At 52.5% G+C, this 16,279-nt stretch overlaps 1 protein-coding gene across 1 annotated transcript; it reads right to left on the bottom strand.

The window, feature by feature from the left end:
* Positions 1–2,628: 2,628 nt before the first annotated feature.
* Positions 2,629–16,156, bottom strand: LOC105822661 (rho GTPase-activating protein 27-like). The gene is given in 14 exon segments (XM_012659674.1): positions 2,629–2,787; positions 3,700–3,798; positions 7,207–7,272; positions 7,274–7,315; positions 7,763–7,853; positions 8,173–8,240; positions 8,401–8,459; positions 8,565–8,655; positions 8,726–8,807; positions 9,054–9,235; positions 9,544–9,605; positions 9,608–9,941; positions 15,177–15,260; positions 16,043–16,156. Coding segments are annotated over 14 exon segments (1,533 nt in total).
* Between the last annotated feature and the right edge of the window lie 123 nt (positions 16,157–16,279).

Genomic DNA, 16,279 nt, shown 5'->3' with positions numbered 1-16,279 from the left:
TCAGGCTGGTCTCGAACTCCTGAGCTCAAACAATCCGCCCGCCTCGGCCTCCCAGAGTGCTAGGATTACAGGCGTGAGCCACCGCACCCGGCCTTGAACTTACCTCTTAAATATTTATCAAACCTTCTGTCTCCTCTTCTCCCTCCTGCTGTTTTCCGAGTTCAGACTCTATCCTCGCTTCTCAGGCTATTGTGCTATGCCTCCCACCCCCACCCTTCACGCCCACACCCCACCCTGGTCTCCCCAGGTGCACAGCGGTGAATCCGTCTCTCCTTCACGCCTCTCATTCACACTCCCGTCTAAGCTGAGGAATCCAGGTCCCCCCTGCCCACAGCGACCACTCCTAGCCTAAGTCCCAGACAGGGGCTACTGCCCAAGGTCTGTGCCTGAGACACAGGCTCCTAGCGCATTTGGGGCTAGGTGTCTGTGACATAGCATGGAACAAGAGACACAGCCAGGAAGGATCAGCGTGCCTCCTCCACCAGCTCCCCTGTCAGGAAGCTTTATCATCAGAATGTTTCCCTCTGTCTGGGTTCATTTATTCATTCAACAAACATTTCTTGAGTACCTTCTATAAATGCCAGGCACTGTGCTAGACTCTTGGACTAGAGCAGGAAACAAGAGAAACTAGATCCCTGCTCTCCTGGCATTTAGGGTCTAGAAGGGGAGGCAGAGAAACAAGAAAACAAGAGAATTACAGATTGTGGTAAGTTCTCTGAAAGGAACATAGAGTGATGACTGAGAAAAACAGAAAGTACCTGCTCTGGCAGGGTGGGGAAGATCATTACTCACACAGTATTTTGCATGTCAACCCACACTGCAGTCTACACAGCGCACTCAGACCCCCTCCCTCCCGAGATGCAGCCTCCCTCTGCAGGAGCCAGTGATTGTCACTCCTGACGGGTGGCTGAACCCTGGTCCCAATTCACTTCTTGCCCCGACATCCCTCGCACGCCCACCAGCCACACAGGGAGACACAATATCGAAATTGGGCCAATTATTAATGATAACCCTACAATGGCCTCTAAGTGTTCAAATGGAAGGAAGAGTCCACGTCTCACACTTTCAATCAAAATCTAAACACCATAAGCTTAGTGAGGAAGGCATATTGAAAGCCAAGATAGGCCAAAAGCTAGGCCTCTTATGCCAAACATTAACAGGAGTCTGGAACAAGTTAGCCAAGTTGTGAATGAAAAGGCAAAGCTCTTGAAAGAAATTACAAGTACTGCTCCAGCGAACATACAAATGATAAAAGAGCTAAACAGCCTTATTGCTGATATGGGGAATGTTTTAGAGGTCTAGATAAAAGATCAAACCAGCCACGACATTCCCGTAAGCCAAAGCCCAATCCAGAGCAAGGCCCTAACTCTCTTCAATTCTATGAAGGCTGAGAGGGGAGGAAGCTCCCGGAGAAAAGTTGGAAGCTAGCAGAGGTTGGTCCATGAGGTTTAAGGAAAGAAGCCATCTCCAGGACATAAAAATGCAAGGTGAAGCAGCAAGTACTATTGTAGAAGCTGCAGCAAGTTATCTAGAAGATCTAGCTGAGATCTTCGATGAAGGTGGCCACACTAAACAACAGAATTTCAGGGTAGATGAAACAACCTTATACTGGAAGAAGATGCCACCTGGGACTTTCATAGCTAGAGGGGAGAAGTCAATGCCTGGCTTCAAAGCTTCAAAGGACAGTCTGACTCTCTTGTTAGGGACAAATAGGGAAACAGCATGGGAACTAGAATTCTATGCAGAGCCTGAAGATGTGACTGGATTGCTGCAATCTCATGATCAAACTTGAACGGATGAGAAGTTGCTTCTTATGAATGAACAAAGAAAATGGTTTCTTAAGTTGGAAGCTACTCCTGGTGAGGATGCCGTGAACATAATTGAAATGACGACCAAGGGGATGGGGATGGAAGAAAAAAAAAAGAAACAACCACCAAGGATTTATTTATTTATTTGTTTGTTTGTTTATTAGCCAGGCATGGGGGCACATGCCTGTAGTCCCAGCTACCAGGGAGGCTGAGGCAGGAGGATCGCTTGAGCCCAGGAGTTTGAGGTTGTTGTGAGCTAGGCTAATGCCACGGCACTCACTCTACCCAGGGCAACAGAGTGAGATCTGTCTCAAAAAAAAAAAAGAATGTGCCTGTTTTCTATGGTTTCTTTGAAGGGGATGCAACCCCAAGGTTTGCTATGACAGTGAGGTCGAAGAACTTGAGGAGGCGGCTGTATGGCCGTCAGCACAGCCCAGACTTGGTGAGGCTGCAGCTCTGTGGGCTCTGCCGAGTGGCTCCCCCAGCAGCGTCCAGCTTCCTGGGTAGTCGGAGTGTCTGTGTCTCTGTCGGAGTCTCTGCAGCCCCAGCACCAAGCACAGAACGGGGCATCCAGTAGGAGCCCATTAAATTCCTGCTGAATAGATGTTTGCTGAATTGAATTGTTTCTGGCCCATGAGGAAGCAGCCTCGAGGCCCCTGAGAAGTTTGCAGGGAAGAAGGCAGCAGCGGGATGGGAGATGAAGCTGGGGGGCTGCACCCTCTAGGTCAGTGCACCAGCACCAGGCAACTCTGGATGCAGCCACCAGAGGACAGTGCCAGCCCACGTACCACCCCACGCACAGCTGGGGCATCACCACCTGCTAAGAGAGGTCTCCGGGATGCTCCCCACCCTGTCCCCTGCACACACCTGGACTCAGCCGCGTGTCATCCTCTTTCTCCTGCCAGCTTCCCAGGAGCTCACTAGACCCGAAGTCCACACTGCCGCTCTCACTTTCCTCTGCCGGGGGCAAGTCTGCAGACTGCAATCGCATAGTTTCAGAGAGGCAGGGCCATGGCCAGCTGGGGGTCCTTCCTGGATGGGGCAAGGGACCTGCAATGCCCTCCCAGCAGGCGTGGTCCTCAGGCAAAGCGATCTCTCTTCCCTTAAGCAGGTTAACTCCCCTCACCTCTACTATGGAACCTCAGAACATTGGCCTCCCTTAGATGCCTGCAGCCCTACAGGTGTTGGAATCAGTCATCCTGTCCTCCCCTACCCACCTCCCAGTGCCTGGCCCCTTCTTCCGGTATTTTCCTCAGCTCCTATAGACATACTCAGTATGTGGCTCCCAGTTCTGAGCTTCTAATTCCTGCTGGGGTGGGAGCACTGCCAACAACTGCACCAACATCGCCTCTCTGGCTCTGGGTTCCTACCTCTATTAATACAGCCAAGAGCTGCACCCAGTGTCGGCTTCTAGGGAATTAAGGGTCAAAAAGCCCCAAGTCATTTCCAGGAAAATAGTTGTCAGAGGGGACCTGCCCTATCTCTACTTATGCAATTGATATTTTGAACCTAAGAAATGGAAGACTCTTGAAATCAATACTTTTAAACTTTATCTTCTAGTTTCAGCCTGCCATTCCAGCCTGAAGTTGGTTCCCAGAATATTTACTTTTCCTCCTGCCTCCCTCAAAATGGGAAATTCCTCTAGGCTGAGCCCCCACGCACATGGAGAGTGTGACTGCAGGGCCACCCCCAGGCTGGATTCACAGATTACAGAAGGCAGTTTCTTTAGCATCCTGCCATCCCAGCCATGCAGGGGACACTGCATTTGCAGGGAGTGGCGTTGGCCCACTGGTGCCACGGAGCTCCCTGTGTCCCACAGTGGGCACAGCTGCCTTGCGTAACAGCTGGCCACCCCTCCCTAGTGGCCCTAGAGACCCCAGGCCCTACCTACCAGCTCCTGGATGCCCTGGGCGATGGCCTTGTGCCAGGTGCTGGTGATGGCCTCTGAGTCGTGCTGGATCAGGTACTCCGAGCCATCGTGGCTCCGTAGCTAGAGGGACACAAATCACTGGTTTCCTAGGTCTGCCCTGGTGGTTGGTCCCGAGGGGGGTGGGTACAGAGATGGAGGTGACCTGGCCCGTACCCCCAGGAACTCAGAGCCTAATGGAGCCAAGGGCTTCCGCCTCACTTAAAGCAGTGGGTGACAGCTTCTCTGTGTTACAGAGGACCAAACCAAGGCTCAGCGAGTTTTAGCAGCTTCCTCGTGGGCACACAGCTAGTGGCAATGGAGGGCAGGTCTGCATGGCTCAGCTGTCGGGGAAACTTCCCCTGCCCTGTCCCACCTCCCCATGAGCCGCAGAACATGGCAGTTCTTGCCCAGAGCGCTGGCCTGCAAAAAACTAAGAGAGGGAAGCTTCCTGAGGGACAGCCCTGGCCACTGGAACTAACAGGGAAGGAAATGCAGGGAGAGAGGATTCAAAAGCAGATAATGGCTGATCCCAGAGAAAGCGAGTGTCCCCCACTCCCCCCACATGCTCACTGAGGACCTAGAGTGCTGCCCCTCCTTTAGCAGCCAGGAGTCCCCACCCCCTCTCGCCCTCCAGCCTGCGCAACGCATTCCCTTTCAGCCCACTTTGTCAAGAAGCAGAAATTATGCAAAACGCCAGAGGGAAACTTGCTGCAACAGGCCTGCTGCTCCAGCCCTTTCTGATTGGATGGATCCCTCCACAGCCTCTGGCTCTGAGGGCCCGAGTTCGGGGTTAATGTGAATGTTGGGCCCTGGCGGCTCACACCAGCCCTGCCCTTTAAGGTCCAGTGAGAGAGGCAGCAGAAACTGTCTCAAACAAGGAACAACTTCTAGAATCAGAGAGGATTATCTTTCGGCTGCCCTCCTTTTGCACTTACACATGAATACTAATAATATATAAACTGCTTTAAAAATGAAAAAAAAAGGAAAAAGAAAAACTCATGTTCCACCCCTCCACCTCCCTTGCAGAGACTAGAGAACCTTGAGTGGGGGCCAGCACAGCCCCACTGTAATCTAAGCAGGCAGGAGCCCTGCTGGGGATTACCCCAGAGAATGGCCTAATGACACTTCTAAAACAACCTCTATTATTGGTGGCAGCTCTCTCAAAATGTAATCAGCTCGTATTTGAAAGTTTCATACAGAAGGCAAAGCTGTTCTGCAGATTCGTTCTGGTTAAAAAAAAAAAGGCAAAGCCACATAGCTACACAGCAACGTACAGCAGAACGCATCCACCCTGTTGAACGCACAGGCAGGCTAAGGGTACTAGCGGCTCTCGGGGGACAGATATGGACATTTTCTGTGGCTTCAGGGTGACTAGGGAGACCTGCTGTGGACATTTCCTGGGCCCAACTAACCCATCTGTCCTCGATAATATAGAATTTGGGGCTGTCTCTTAAGGAACATCCTGGAGTTGCCTACAGGCCAGCCCGAGAGGAGAGAGGGTGGCCGCCAGCCAGCCAGGAGGCAGGAAGTTCCTTGACTTCCACTCAGGCCTGTCAGCCTTCCCTTGGCCTGAGCAGCTTCCAAGAGTACCGTCTGCCTTCTGCTCCTTGCCAGCACAGACAGCGCAGAAAGTCCTGCTCTGACACTTTCATCAAAAGCCCACAGATGACCTTCATAAGAGAACTGTTTGAAGCCTGTCCCTCGAGGTCAGAGAAGGGACATGGCTAGCAAACGTGATGTCCCTCCTCCATGTGACACTATAGCAGACATTGCTACTTGATTACAGAGCCCTACCCTGCACCAAGCCTGGAGAAGGCTCCAGAATTTTCAAGATAGCGCCAGAACTAATGATCAGAGTAGCTCATGAGATGAAACCAGTTTTCCAACTCTGCTCTGTAGATATCCTGGTTCTGAGACTGAATGAACCTTGGTGATCATCAGAAAGCTACACACTCAGGCTGCCTGCAGAATGGCTTTTTCTGAGCTGAGATACGAGGTTATGCTTTTGGCTATCATCATAATATGGTACCCAAACAGCACTGAGACCCCTAACTAAACCTCCGGGGAGCTCTTTTGCAGGCACCAGCCTCATGCCTCTAGATCCCGTGTTTGTGGAGCTACACACCAGACATTTTATGAGAGCTAAGGGTTAGGCTGGGTGCAGTGGCTCATGTCTGTAATTCCAGCACTTTGAGAGGCTCAGGCAGGAGGATTGCTTAAGGCCAGGAGCTTGTCTGTATAAAAAATTTTTTAAAAATTGGCTGAGCATGATGGTGCATGCCTGTAGTCCCAGCTATTCGGGAGGCTGAGGTAGGAGGATCACTTGAGCCCAGTAGTTTGAGGCTACAGTGAGCTATGATCTCACCCCTGCACTTCAGCTTGGGCAACAGAGCCAGACTGTCTCCCCGCCCCAATAAAAGCGCTAAGAGTTAGGAAGACACTTTGATTCTAGGGGTAGGTTGTAGTAGTATTTTTTCAACAAGAGCCATATAACTAATAGGCCTTCTCTTTTTACCTTTGCTACCAGGAAAACTGGAGCTAAATTTTTGCAACCACCAGTATCTTAGCACCTGGGTATCACGTGCCTTTAATTCCTCTCCACCTTGAGCCCGTCTCTCACTTGTTTTGCCTGGTCCCAGTTTTACCGATTCACTGTATGTTTTTGTCGTAACCTGCCTCAAAATGTTTAGGGACTGAGGTGTGGGGAATGAGTAGTTTAAAAACAAGACAGTGGCCAGGGCACGGTGGCTCGCGCCTGTAATCCTAGCACTCTGGGAAGCTGAGGTGGGAGGATCCCTTGAGCTCAGGAATTTGAAACCTGCATAAGCAAGAGTAAGACCCCATCTCTACTAAAAATGGAAAAATTAGCCAAGCGTCGGTGTGCGCCTATAGTCCTAGCTATTCGGGAGGCTGAGGCAGGAGGATCGCTTGAGCCCAGGAGTTTGAGGTTGCTGTGAGCTATGATGACGCCATGGCACTGTAGCCTGGTCAAAAGAGTGAGACTCTAGCTCTAAAAAATAGAAAAAGAAAAATGAGACAGCACGTGAACAGCGAAGGGTTTGGTGCTGGGAGGACCCTCGCCTGCTGGGGGAGCCTGACGGCTCGTCCACTGCCCTAGCTTATTCACTGAGGACCCCGTCCAGTTAGAAGCTGGGCTCTGGCCCAGGGACAGGGATGGGGACCTGGGGAGAAAGAGTAGGTGGCCCAGCGCGTCAGAGTAAGCACCAGGACCAGGGAGCTTCCTGCCTCAGGTTGGGATGTGGCCACCATTCTAGGCAGGAGAGGGTCTCAAATCCCAGAGGCCTCTACTTCTCACCATCCTCCAGGACAAGGACGAGTAACTCAGCTCCTGGGGAGGGGACTGCAGAATCAATGGCCTTGAACACTGAGAATTCCAGCCCCAACTCTTCCCAGGTGCTCCTCCTTGGGGATTGCCAACAGTGAGGGTCCTTGGATATCAGGATGCCCCTTCTCCTGCCCACCACTCACCTCTAGCACATTCTTCTTGCTGGATTTGTCTTTGGGGGCCCAGGAGAGAGAGGGCCCAGAGAGAGAGCTCCACTGTGTACTCAGGAGTGGAGAACTTGGAAGGCTGCCTCTGTGGGACAGGGAGGAAGGGTGGGGAGGGTCACAGGAAGCACTCAGCTCAGATGGGCCTGCTACTGCACTGTGGCTGTGGGACAGGATGGGGTCGCTGGTGGGGCCAGGCAACAGCTCTGGGTGAAAGGGACCTAAGGGTTCCTGGAAACCAGAGATCCTGCTGCCTGCCCGCCCAGGAGATGAAGCAGCAGAGCCCCATCCCTGTGAGATGTGTCCAGCCCCCAGCCTCCCTGCCCTCCAGCCTCGAGCCGTCCACCCTCAAGGACTGCTCCTCATCCCCAAGGTGGCTGAAACTGCTTGTCTTGGGGTGAACCTGCTGTCATGACCCCCTCTCTGCCAAGGCCCAGCTCCTTTTGACACTCATTGACTGCTATCTCAGACCTGGTCTTTTCTAAACCAGACAGAGCAGCTCGGGTGGTCCCCGCCCTGGGGGCCTGGGCCTCACCAGGCCGACTGCAGTTGAGGTCTTTGAGTCCTTGAAGAATGTCAGGACACCACCCTCCAGCACTGTCCACGAGGCACTCCAGTGCTTCTTCCTAGATGGGGGTGGGGAAGCGGCGGGTGGGCAGGACTTAGATTTGGGCCTAGGCTGAGGCCCCCCTCCTAGCCCCAGGAGCAGGGCACAGAGCTTAGGAACACAGCCTAGGGCACCCGACTGTGAGGGGTGGACTCCCAGATCTACCACCTGGTAGCCAGGAGGCCTTGGGCAAGTCACTTTACTCTCTGGGTGCCTCAGTTTCCTCACAGGACCTCTCATGGAGTCACTATGAAGACTGATTAGAGCCTGGCATATGGGAAGTGAACTTCATCTGTAAGGCCCACCCTGCCCTGGTCCAGGTGCAGAGGGGCTCTCACCGGAGCCGCTTTCCCTTGTCCACCGTCCTGGTGCGATGCAGCACCCCTGCCTTGTCCAGGGTCTTGATCTAAGAGAGAGAAGGGGAAAGAGGGGGTAGTCCAGAGGGTGAGCCATGGGGGGCAGGCCAGTCTCCCCCTGAGCTGCAACTCCCCATGGGCTGGGCCTGTGTCTCCACTGAACGCTCGTGACCAGCCCAGCCTCCTGGCTGGAGGGGGGTTGGTGACTGCTCCCACAGCAGCAGCAGCAGGAGAAATTCCTTCCCACTTCCCAACATTACCCACCTCTGGGGCCCACGGGGGAGACAGATGTGTCCCACCCAGTCCTTGCCCCCAGGATCTCCAGACACTCCCCATTTCTTCTGTGGTGGTCCTGCCAGGGCCTTCATGCCCCCCCATTACCTTCCCCTCAGGGGGGCTGGCCTGGGCTGGAGCGTCACTGTCCTGGCTGGATTTGCAGATGCTTTGAGGGGCAGGGACAGGGACCTGGGGAGAAAAATACTGTCATATATAGTCCCCCCCCCTCCCCAGCACTGTCCCTTCCCCGGTTGGTTACCTGGGGCAGCTCCCACCGGACGGAGGAGTCGTCTGGGTTGTAGAAGTGTGGTTTCCCGTGCTGGTCCTCCAACCTCACCCACCGCAGGGAGAGGCGTGATCAGAGCCCCCCACCCAGCTCATGAGAGGAGAGAAAGGGCTCCCTCCAACCGGGGTTCAAGACAGCACCAGGAAGCTCGGAGAGGCAGATGCAGGTGACTCCGAATCTTGGGCTGGCCTAGGGTCTGCGTGGGAGCGGCAGTTCAGAGTACGAAGGGGAGCTAATAGTGAGGAAAGTGGAGGGGAGCGACCCCGCGGCTGTCTGGGTCCATCTGCCCACTGCCCCTACCTGCTCTTGGGTGAAGTGGTTGGTGTAAAGCGTCTGCTTGTCCTGGCTGATGTGACAAGACCAGCCAGGGGATGTGGTCAAGGGAGAGGTGGCGCCGGGCTCACGGAGGGAGCCCACGGGGGAATAGTCTTCCTCCGGGTAACTGGTCAGCAACTCGGGGTAGTCCGTGTCGGGGGTGGGAGGCTGCAGGGACCAGAAGCTGGAGTCAGAGGCTCCCAGTGCCAGTGCTGCCCCTGGCCCCGCCCTTTTGGACCAAGCCCACCCCCTTGCCATTGGGTCCCTGGGGCTAGGTGGAGCAGGAGGCGGGGCCAGATGCGCTCAGAGATAGCCACGCCCATCCTACTCCTCCCCCACCCTCTGACCCCTGGGCTGTGGGACAGGAGGCGGAGCCAGAGGGATCGCAGAGATAGCCCCGCCCCTCAACCCTCAGGTTGGGGCTGGTAGAGCAGGGGGAGTGGCCAGGGGCTCCAAGAGAGGGCCCCGCCCCTCACCCTCTGGTCCCTGGGGCTGCCAGGGCTCAGGCTCGGCTGCATCTCCAGCTCGTCGTCCTCGGCTGGTCCTCCCAGGCGGTCTCCCCGGTCAGGGGGCTGTAGGAGGACACCCTGCGGCTCTCCTCATCCCAGTACTGGCCCCACTCGGTCTCGAGGCTCTCGCGGCTGCCCACCGAGGTCGGGGAGGTGGCTGGGCTAGCGGAGCCTTCGGCAGCCTGGAAGGGCGACTCCCAGGTCGTCACACCCGTGTCGGGGTTGTAGTAGTAGGGGCGGCCGGTGCTGGCGTCCGTGTGCGTCTCCGACACCTGGCTGGGGTGGGGGGCCGCGGCAGCGCCCGGTGAAGTGGCCCGACGCTGCCTCTCTACGTTCGCGTACACGGGCTCCGGAGGTTCGTCCACCTACAGAAGGAGGAAGGAGACGTGACTTTCAGGGGGCCACTGGGGTCACACAGTCCCGACTCGGCCACTTGCCACCTGGGCGACCTTCAGAAAGTCACAATGCCTCCCAGCCTCAGTTTCCCCGGGTATAAAATGTCTGCTCTGCCCATTCCAGAAATTGTAGTGAAGATAGAATGAGGAAATGTTCTTGAAAGTGCTTTTCAAAGTATTTAGTCTCCATATGGATGGGACAATTGCATTAATTGTATTTATTACCAATAATAAAATATTGATAACCCAGATCTCACAGCTGTGTACTCACAGAGGCAAGTAAGATGTTGGGCAGGAACAAAGAAGTGGCCTGGGACCACCCCTTTTGGTGGTCCCCATTCAGAGCCCTGTGCATTCCACAGTCACCAGTGAAAGCTCTGGGATTGGAATCAACATGGCCTCTGGATTTGGGGCTAGAATTTTCCAATGTGGAATTTTCAGGTGTCAGAATCAATTCCACAGGAGAGAGGGAGAAAGAGATGACAGCCAGATGGGCTGGAAATGGACGGGCAAAGAAAGGTACGTCCCTTTGTCCCTCCAAAAGAAAGTGAGGGTGACTGGGGGGTTTTAGGCTCACAGAAGGTGAGCCTGGTGTGTTTACGGTGCTCACAGAACAGCAGCTCTCCAGGTGCACACCTCAGGGCTCCCTGCTGGCTGCAGGGCAAAGTCTAAGTCCTTCACCAGGCCTAGGAGGCCACTGCTGCCTGCCTGGGCTTCTACCTTATTTCCTGCCACTCCTTGCCCCTTGCCTTGAACTCTAATCCAGTCATTGGAAGTCCCCACCCTCTGCTGTGTCTCCCGCAGGCCTGGCTCATTTCACAGCCTGCCCTGCCCCATCGCCTCCCCTTTCTTACCTGGCTGACTCCTTTTCCTTCTTCAGGACTCAGCCCAGGTGCCAGGTTCAAGACCTTTCCTGAGATTCCTCCCACATGCCACCATCCTCCGCCCAGCAGAGGGACAGATAACTATGTTATCAAGCCCCGGGCAGAATAGCATTCAGGAATTAATACTGTTTTCTAAGAATACATAATGCCCCAGGGAAAAAGCAGATTTCAAAATGGTAGAGTTAGCATAATTTCAATTTTGTATTTTTGAAAACCTTCTGAAGTGCTAAGAGAGGTCCCTCTCCCGGCACTGTGATGATAGCAGCTATATTTGTTTTTGTTTTGTTTTCTTCTTTAAACTTCTCTGCAGCCTCAACATTTTGCATCACAAAACTAGAAAATCATAGAAGTTCCTCGATGACTATGACATGTTCACTAAGCTCTAAACTCCTCAAGAGGGGAAGCACGTGCTGCTCACGGTAGCCTCTCCCTGGGCCTTAGGCAGGAGCCTAAGCTGCTGTCAGAACCCAATACAGCTGGGAACTGGAACATGCTAAAGACACTGTCACAAATCATGGGGGAAAGACGAACTTGTCAGTAAAAGGTCCTGGGACAACTGCTTGGCCATCCAGAACAAAATAAATAAAGGCGGGTCCACATCTCACTCTGTCCACCCAGAAAAACCCTCAAAGGATTAAAGATTTAAATGTTAAAAAAATGAAGCCATAAAAATACTCAAAGAAGAAAACAAACCAACTCCATATGTTGTATATGTACAACAGACTTTGTAAAAGACTCAAAATCTAAAAGCCATAAAATAAATGATTGATACATTTGACTATAGAAATATATTTTAAAAAAACTTGTGTCACAAAATAATATCATTAGCAAAGTCAAAAGACAAATTGCGGGGACAGAAATTATAACTCATGTAATAGACAAAGGGCTATTTCCCCTAATATAGAAAAAGCTCCTAGAAATCAATTTAAAAAACCCAATAACCTAACACACAAATGGGCAAAGGACATAAATGGACCATTCATAGAAAAAGAGAAACAAACAGCCCTAAAATACACAGAAAGAAACTCACCATGACTAGAATGCAAATTCAAACCACCTTAAGATATTTTATGTTCAGATGGGCAGCAAACAAAAGTTGTTAGCAAGGCCGTAGGGAAACAGACACTCTCGTTTGTTTTGGAGAGACAGCAAATCGGTAGACACCTCGTGGCTGGCAATTTGGCAAAACCTACCAAACACCTATTATTTACCCTTTGACCCAGAAATTCTACTTCTGGGATTTTTCCTACATTTACCTGTCCATGTACAAAAGATTATTTATCATGGCATTTGTAATAGCAAAACGTGGGAAACAGTGCAAGTCAGCGGGAGGCTGGCTGAATGAGTTATGATACATCCATGCAGTGGAAGCGACGTGGCTGCAGGGAAGGAGAGGAGCTTCTCTGGGTACCATCTCCAGGACACACTGCCAGATCCAAAAGGCAAGAAGTACACAAGGTGCAGGACAGTGTGTCCGGCATACTACCTTTGTGTAAGAGCACAGAAAGTCAAGTAGTCACACACATATTCATACTTGTTTGTATGCAGAAACTCCGGAAGAAGAGAGAATGAATGAAAATGTTGACTTTTGAGTTGATGGAGAACAGAACAAGGAAGCAGGGATGTGTGCGTGATCTTTACAACATACTTTTTAATAGTGCTTTGATTTTTTTAAAAAAATCTTCAAATATACTGTCTAGTTAAAATAAATTCAAGGCTATTAGCAAGATAGAGGGGCTGGAAAATGAAATTGTAACTTGTACAAAACACAGGAACTCTTGAGTCAAGCAAAAAGTCAAAAAAAAAAACCCTGTTTTTTCGAACTTAAAATATATCATTGTACTAATTGAAGGAGAAGACAATCACTCTTAAGATTCAAGTCTGAGGCTTGGAAGATCGAGCCTCAGAGCAAAAGCGCATAGAGACGGAAGGAAGTAAGCTGGGAGGAACCCAGCCAGGAGAGCTCACACGCAAACGAAAGAAAAAGTAAAACAGAAAATCGTCAAGAAATAGATTTTTTTCTGAGCTGAAAAAAAGACTCGAATCTACAGACAGGTTCTGTGGGTTCCAGATGAGAGTTCGGAGAAAGAGGATCCTGGTCCAGACTCAGGCTACAGAATGTGTGTTTGACTATGTGTTTGACAGGAGCCCCAGGGGAGGGGCCAGAGCCATTAATGGAAATGTAACCGTGGAAGACAAAGGAAACCAATAGGAAGTAGATTGAAGGGAAAAAGCCACAAAGCAAACCAATGCGTGTAAAATAAGCCAGTATAGTAAAACCCAGTATGGCCTGTCAGTTATTAAATGAAATCCAACAGATCGAATTCTCCTAGCAAAAGAGTCAGCTCAGGTTTTTAAATGCAGTAATGTGATGTATACAAGAAATACAGTCTAAAAAATGAAAAAGGTTGAAAATAAACGAGTTTATTTTTAATGTAATATAATGTAAAATAAAGAGTGGCCATATTAAAAGTAGAAGGGTAAAATTTAAGATTAAGCACTAACACAGGATAAACAGAGACATGTAGTGACAGGAAGGCACAATTCATAAAGACAGAACACGCAAAATCTGCATGCTCCCCATTGCCCCATTGTTAAATATGAAAAGCAAAAACTAACAAAAGCAATAGAAGAACTTTATAGGGAAAATTTGAGAGGGAGATTTAATAAAACTTTATGAGAATTAGAGTAAGAGACCAAAAACAAAAAAGATACAAAGGAAGTGAAAGTTTGAATAATACATAATCAATAAACTTAATAAATTTGATTTGATACATATGGGACCTTCTATCCCTTAAATAGAAAGTGTACGTTTTTCCATGTCTATGAAAAACTTAGAAAAAATCATTTACTTGGCCACAATCAATAATAAATTTTAAAAGTGTAATGTATACAAATCTAGAGAAAACAAATGCTTTCCTAGTAAAATATAAAATGACCAAAATTAACTAGAGAACTAGTAGAAACTTGAATAGATCTAATTATCACAGAGGAAAAAATCAGCCACTGAAAAAGCACCGGGTCCAGAGGGTTTCATGGGAGGGAATCGTAGAAACCAGCAGATTTTACCTCTGGCAACACCTTCCTCCTCCAGGAGGCGTCCCTAGAGCTTCCTCTCCCAACGAGATCCTGCACCCAGCAGACGCGCCACGTCGTATCATAACCACAGCGTATGGCATCGCCACACCGTATCATGTTCTTCCCATGCCCCAGGGCCTGGCACTGACCACCCACGCAGGCTGGCATTTCAGAACTGATGCCCGTCCCCTCCCACTACTGGACACTGCCAGCTCTTGGAAGGGCAGAGAAAATAGGTGCAGAGGGAGGCCCACTGCTGGGGCCCAGGAAGGAGGTGAGGAGGTGGGTGGGCTTCTCTAGGGCCCACCTCAGGAGGCCTGGGGCTGCAGGGAACCAGGGGCCGAGAGGTGAATAATGAGGCCGGGCTCCTGGGATATCCCCAGAGGACCATGGGGCCGCCTCCCGGCCTGCAGGGGACAGAGGGGTAGGTGGGGAGAGCCCTGGGTGGCCAGAGCTATGTGTGGGGGGACCCAAGAACCTGCTCTCTCACAAGCCAGGTCGCAGTCTGGGTGGTGGGGCTTCTGGGCCCTGGGGCAGCAGGTGAGTCATGGGGAGGGAAAGTCAGGCCAGGTGTGAGGAAACCAGCCAGCAACCCCCGGGCTGCCCTAGCTGGGACGTGGGGAGCTGTTGGAGGAGGGGGGCAAAGGGCTCCCTGGGGTCCCCTCAGCTTGGCTGCAGCTCCCCTGCTGTTACCAACCCCACTTTCCAAAGGCCCCTGGCTGGCCCCGAGGGAGGACAGGGGGAATCTGTCCCGAGGCCAGTTGCTGCATCTCAGTCACAGCCTCCTGGGACTTCCCTTGGAGTTTGCCCCAGGAGGTGGGAGCCGGTCTGGGATCCAGAGAGGAGGGGTCACTGGGTGGGAGTCTGGGGGATGGGGACAGACAAGGAAACTGCAGCAGCCCCTGCCCCAGGCGAGGGGTCACTCACAGTTCCTGGAGGAGGGAGAACGAGGGCCCTGGGCTCCTTCCCAGGCAGGCCGCCCGCTCAGGTGCGGCACCTCCTGGGCTGTTTGTGTAAGAAGTGGCAGCAGCTGGGCTGTAACTCTTCCTCCCAGCGGCTAGTGTCTGCCAGCAGGGGCGGGCTCCCGGCCAGAGCCACTGGGCTCTCCCGCCTCTGGAGCGGGATGATGATCGCACCCAGAAATCAGGACTATGGCCCCGGGGGAGGGGCCTCAGAGGCTTTTGCCAGGCTTCCCTGGCTCCCTGAGTGGCCACCTTGGGTGAGAGGTGTCCACCGAGCTCACCTCCCCCTCCTCCATCTCTCCCTCCTTGGAAGCCTTTGCTTCTGCCCTCTCCTGGGGCGTCAGACTCTCCTGCGGCACCCTCAGCTGCAGATAGCAAGGTCAGGGTTTGGAATTCATGTCCATGACAGGGCTGGGCACACAGGTGTGTGCAGAAAAGTGAGCACTTGTTTGCCTTTGGCTTGTACTGTTCTTGCTGAGGGTAACAGGGTGGCTAACCCTCAAGGCCACTTGGCTGAAATAGGGCCCAGAACTGACCTGGACACAGACTCTTCCTGGCTGTGTGACCTTTGGCCAGTCACTGAACCTCTCTGAACCTCTGTTTGTACTCAGAGCAAATTGGGGTACCTATGCCTGCCTTCCAAGATGCTGGGAGCTTAACCCTGGGTGCAAGCCTTTGAGTGAAAGCCCACAGGACCGTTAGCTCCTTAGGGACTGTGTCTTATGACACTTTGGGTCCCCAGTGTCCAGCAGGGTGACCAGCACACACCAGGTGCTCAATATGTGCTATTTGAGTGAATAGTGAATGAGAAGGTTGTAAAATGCCATACACGCCAGAGGCTCCTCTCTTCTGGGGGTGCTCTGGCCCTGCCGAGTAGCCTGCCCGGAGCCCTGAGCTGACGCCCTGCAGATGGGCACCCCTCACCCTCCCCAGCAACCCTGGTCACCTCCCTCCTCACATCCTTGCCTCTCTGTTCTGGGCCCTCCCTCATCTTTTCTCCCAGGATCCCCTCTCAGCGGCCCCCTCCTCCCCATCCTCAGCCTCCTGGTCTCGTGGCTCTTGCCCACCCACTTAAACTTGGGGAAGGCTCCACCCTCGGCCCTATACCCGCTCTAGCCAGTTGTCTACGCGCCATTCTCATTGTCACCTTCGAGCCTCTGCCTTCAGCAACTGGAGATGCCAGGACCTGGGGACCTCCTTCCTCCTTGGTCTGGGCTCTTGGGGGCTGGCCTTTGGGCAGACTTACAGAGCCCTGGTTCATGGTCAAGGGCTGCCTCCTCGCCCCTGCTCAGCACACCTGTGCACGCTGTCGGAGGGCAAGGTCATCCCCCACCTCCAGGGCACAGCTCAGAGGGGCAGGCACACTCCCACCGTCGCCAGGAGA

This window comes from Propithecus coquereli, unplaced genomic scaffold, assembly GCF_000956105.1.
Source record: "Propithecus coquereli isolate 6110/MARCELLA unplaced genomic scaffold, Pcoq_1.0 Scaffold119, whole genome shotgun sequence".
NCBI classification, from domain to species: domain Eukaryota; kingdom Metazoa; phylum Chordata; class Mammalia; order Primates; family Indriidae; genus Propithecus; species Propithecus coquereli.
This window is presented reverse-complemented; position numbering and strand designations above follow the sequence as displayed.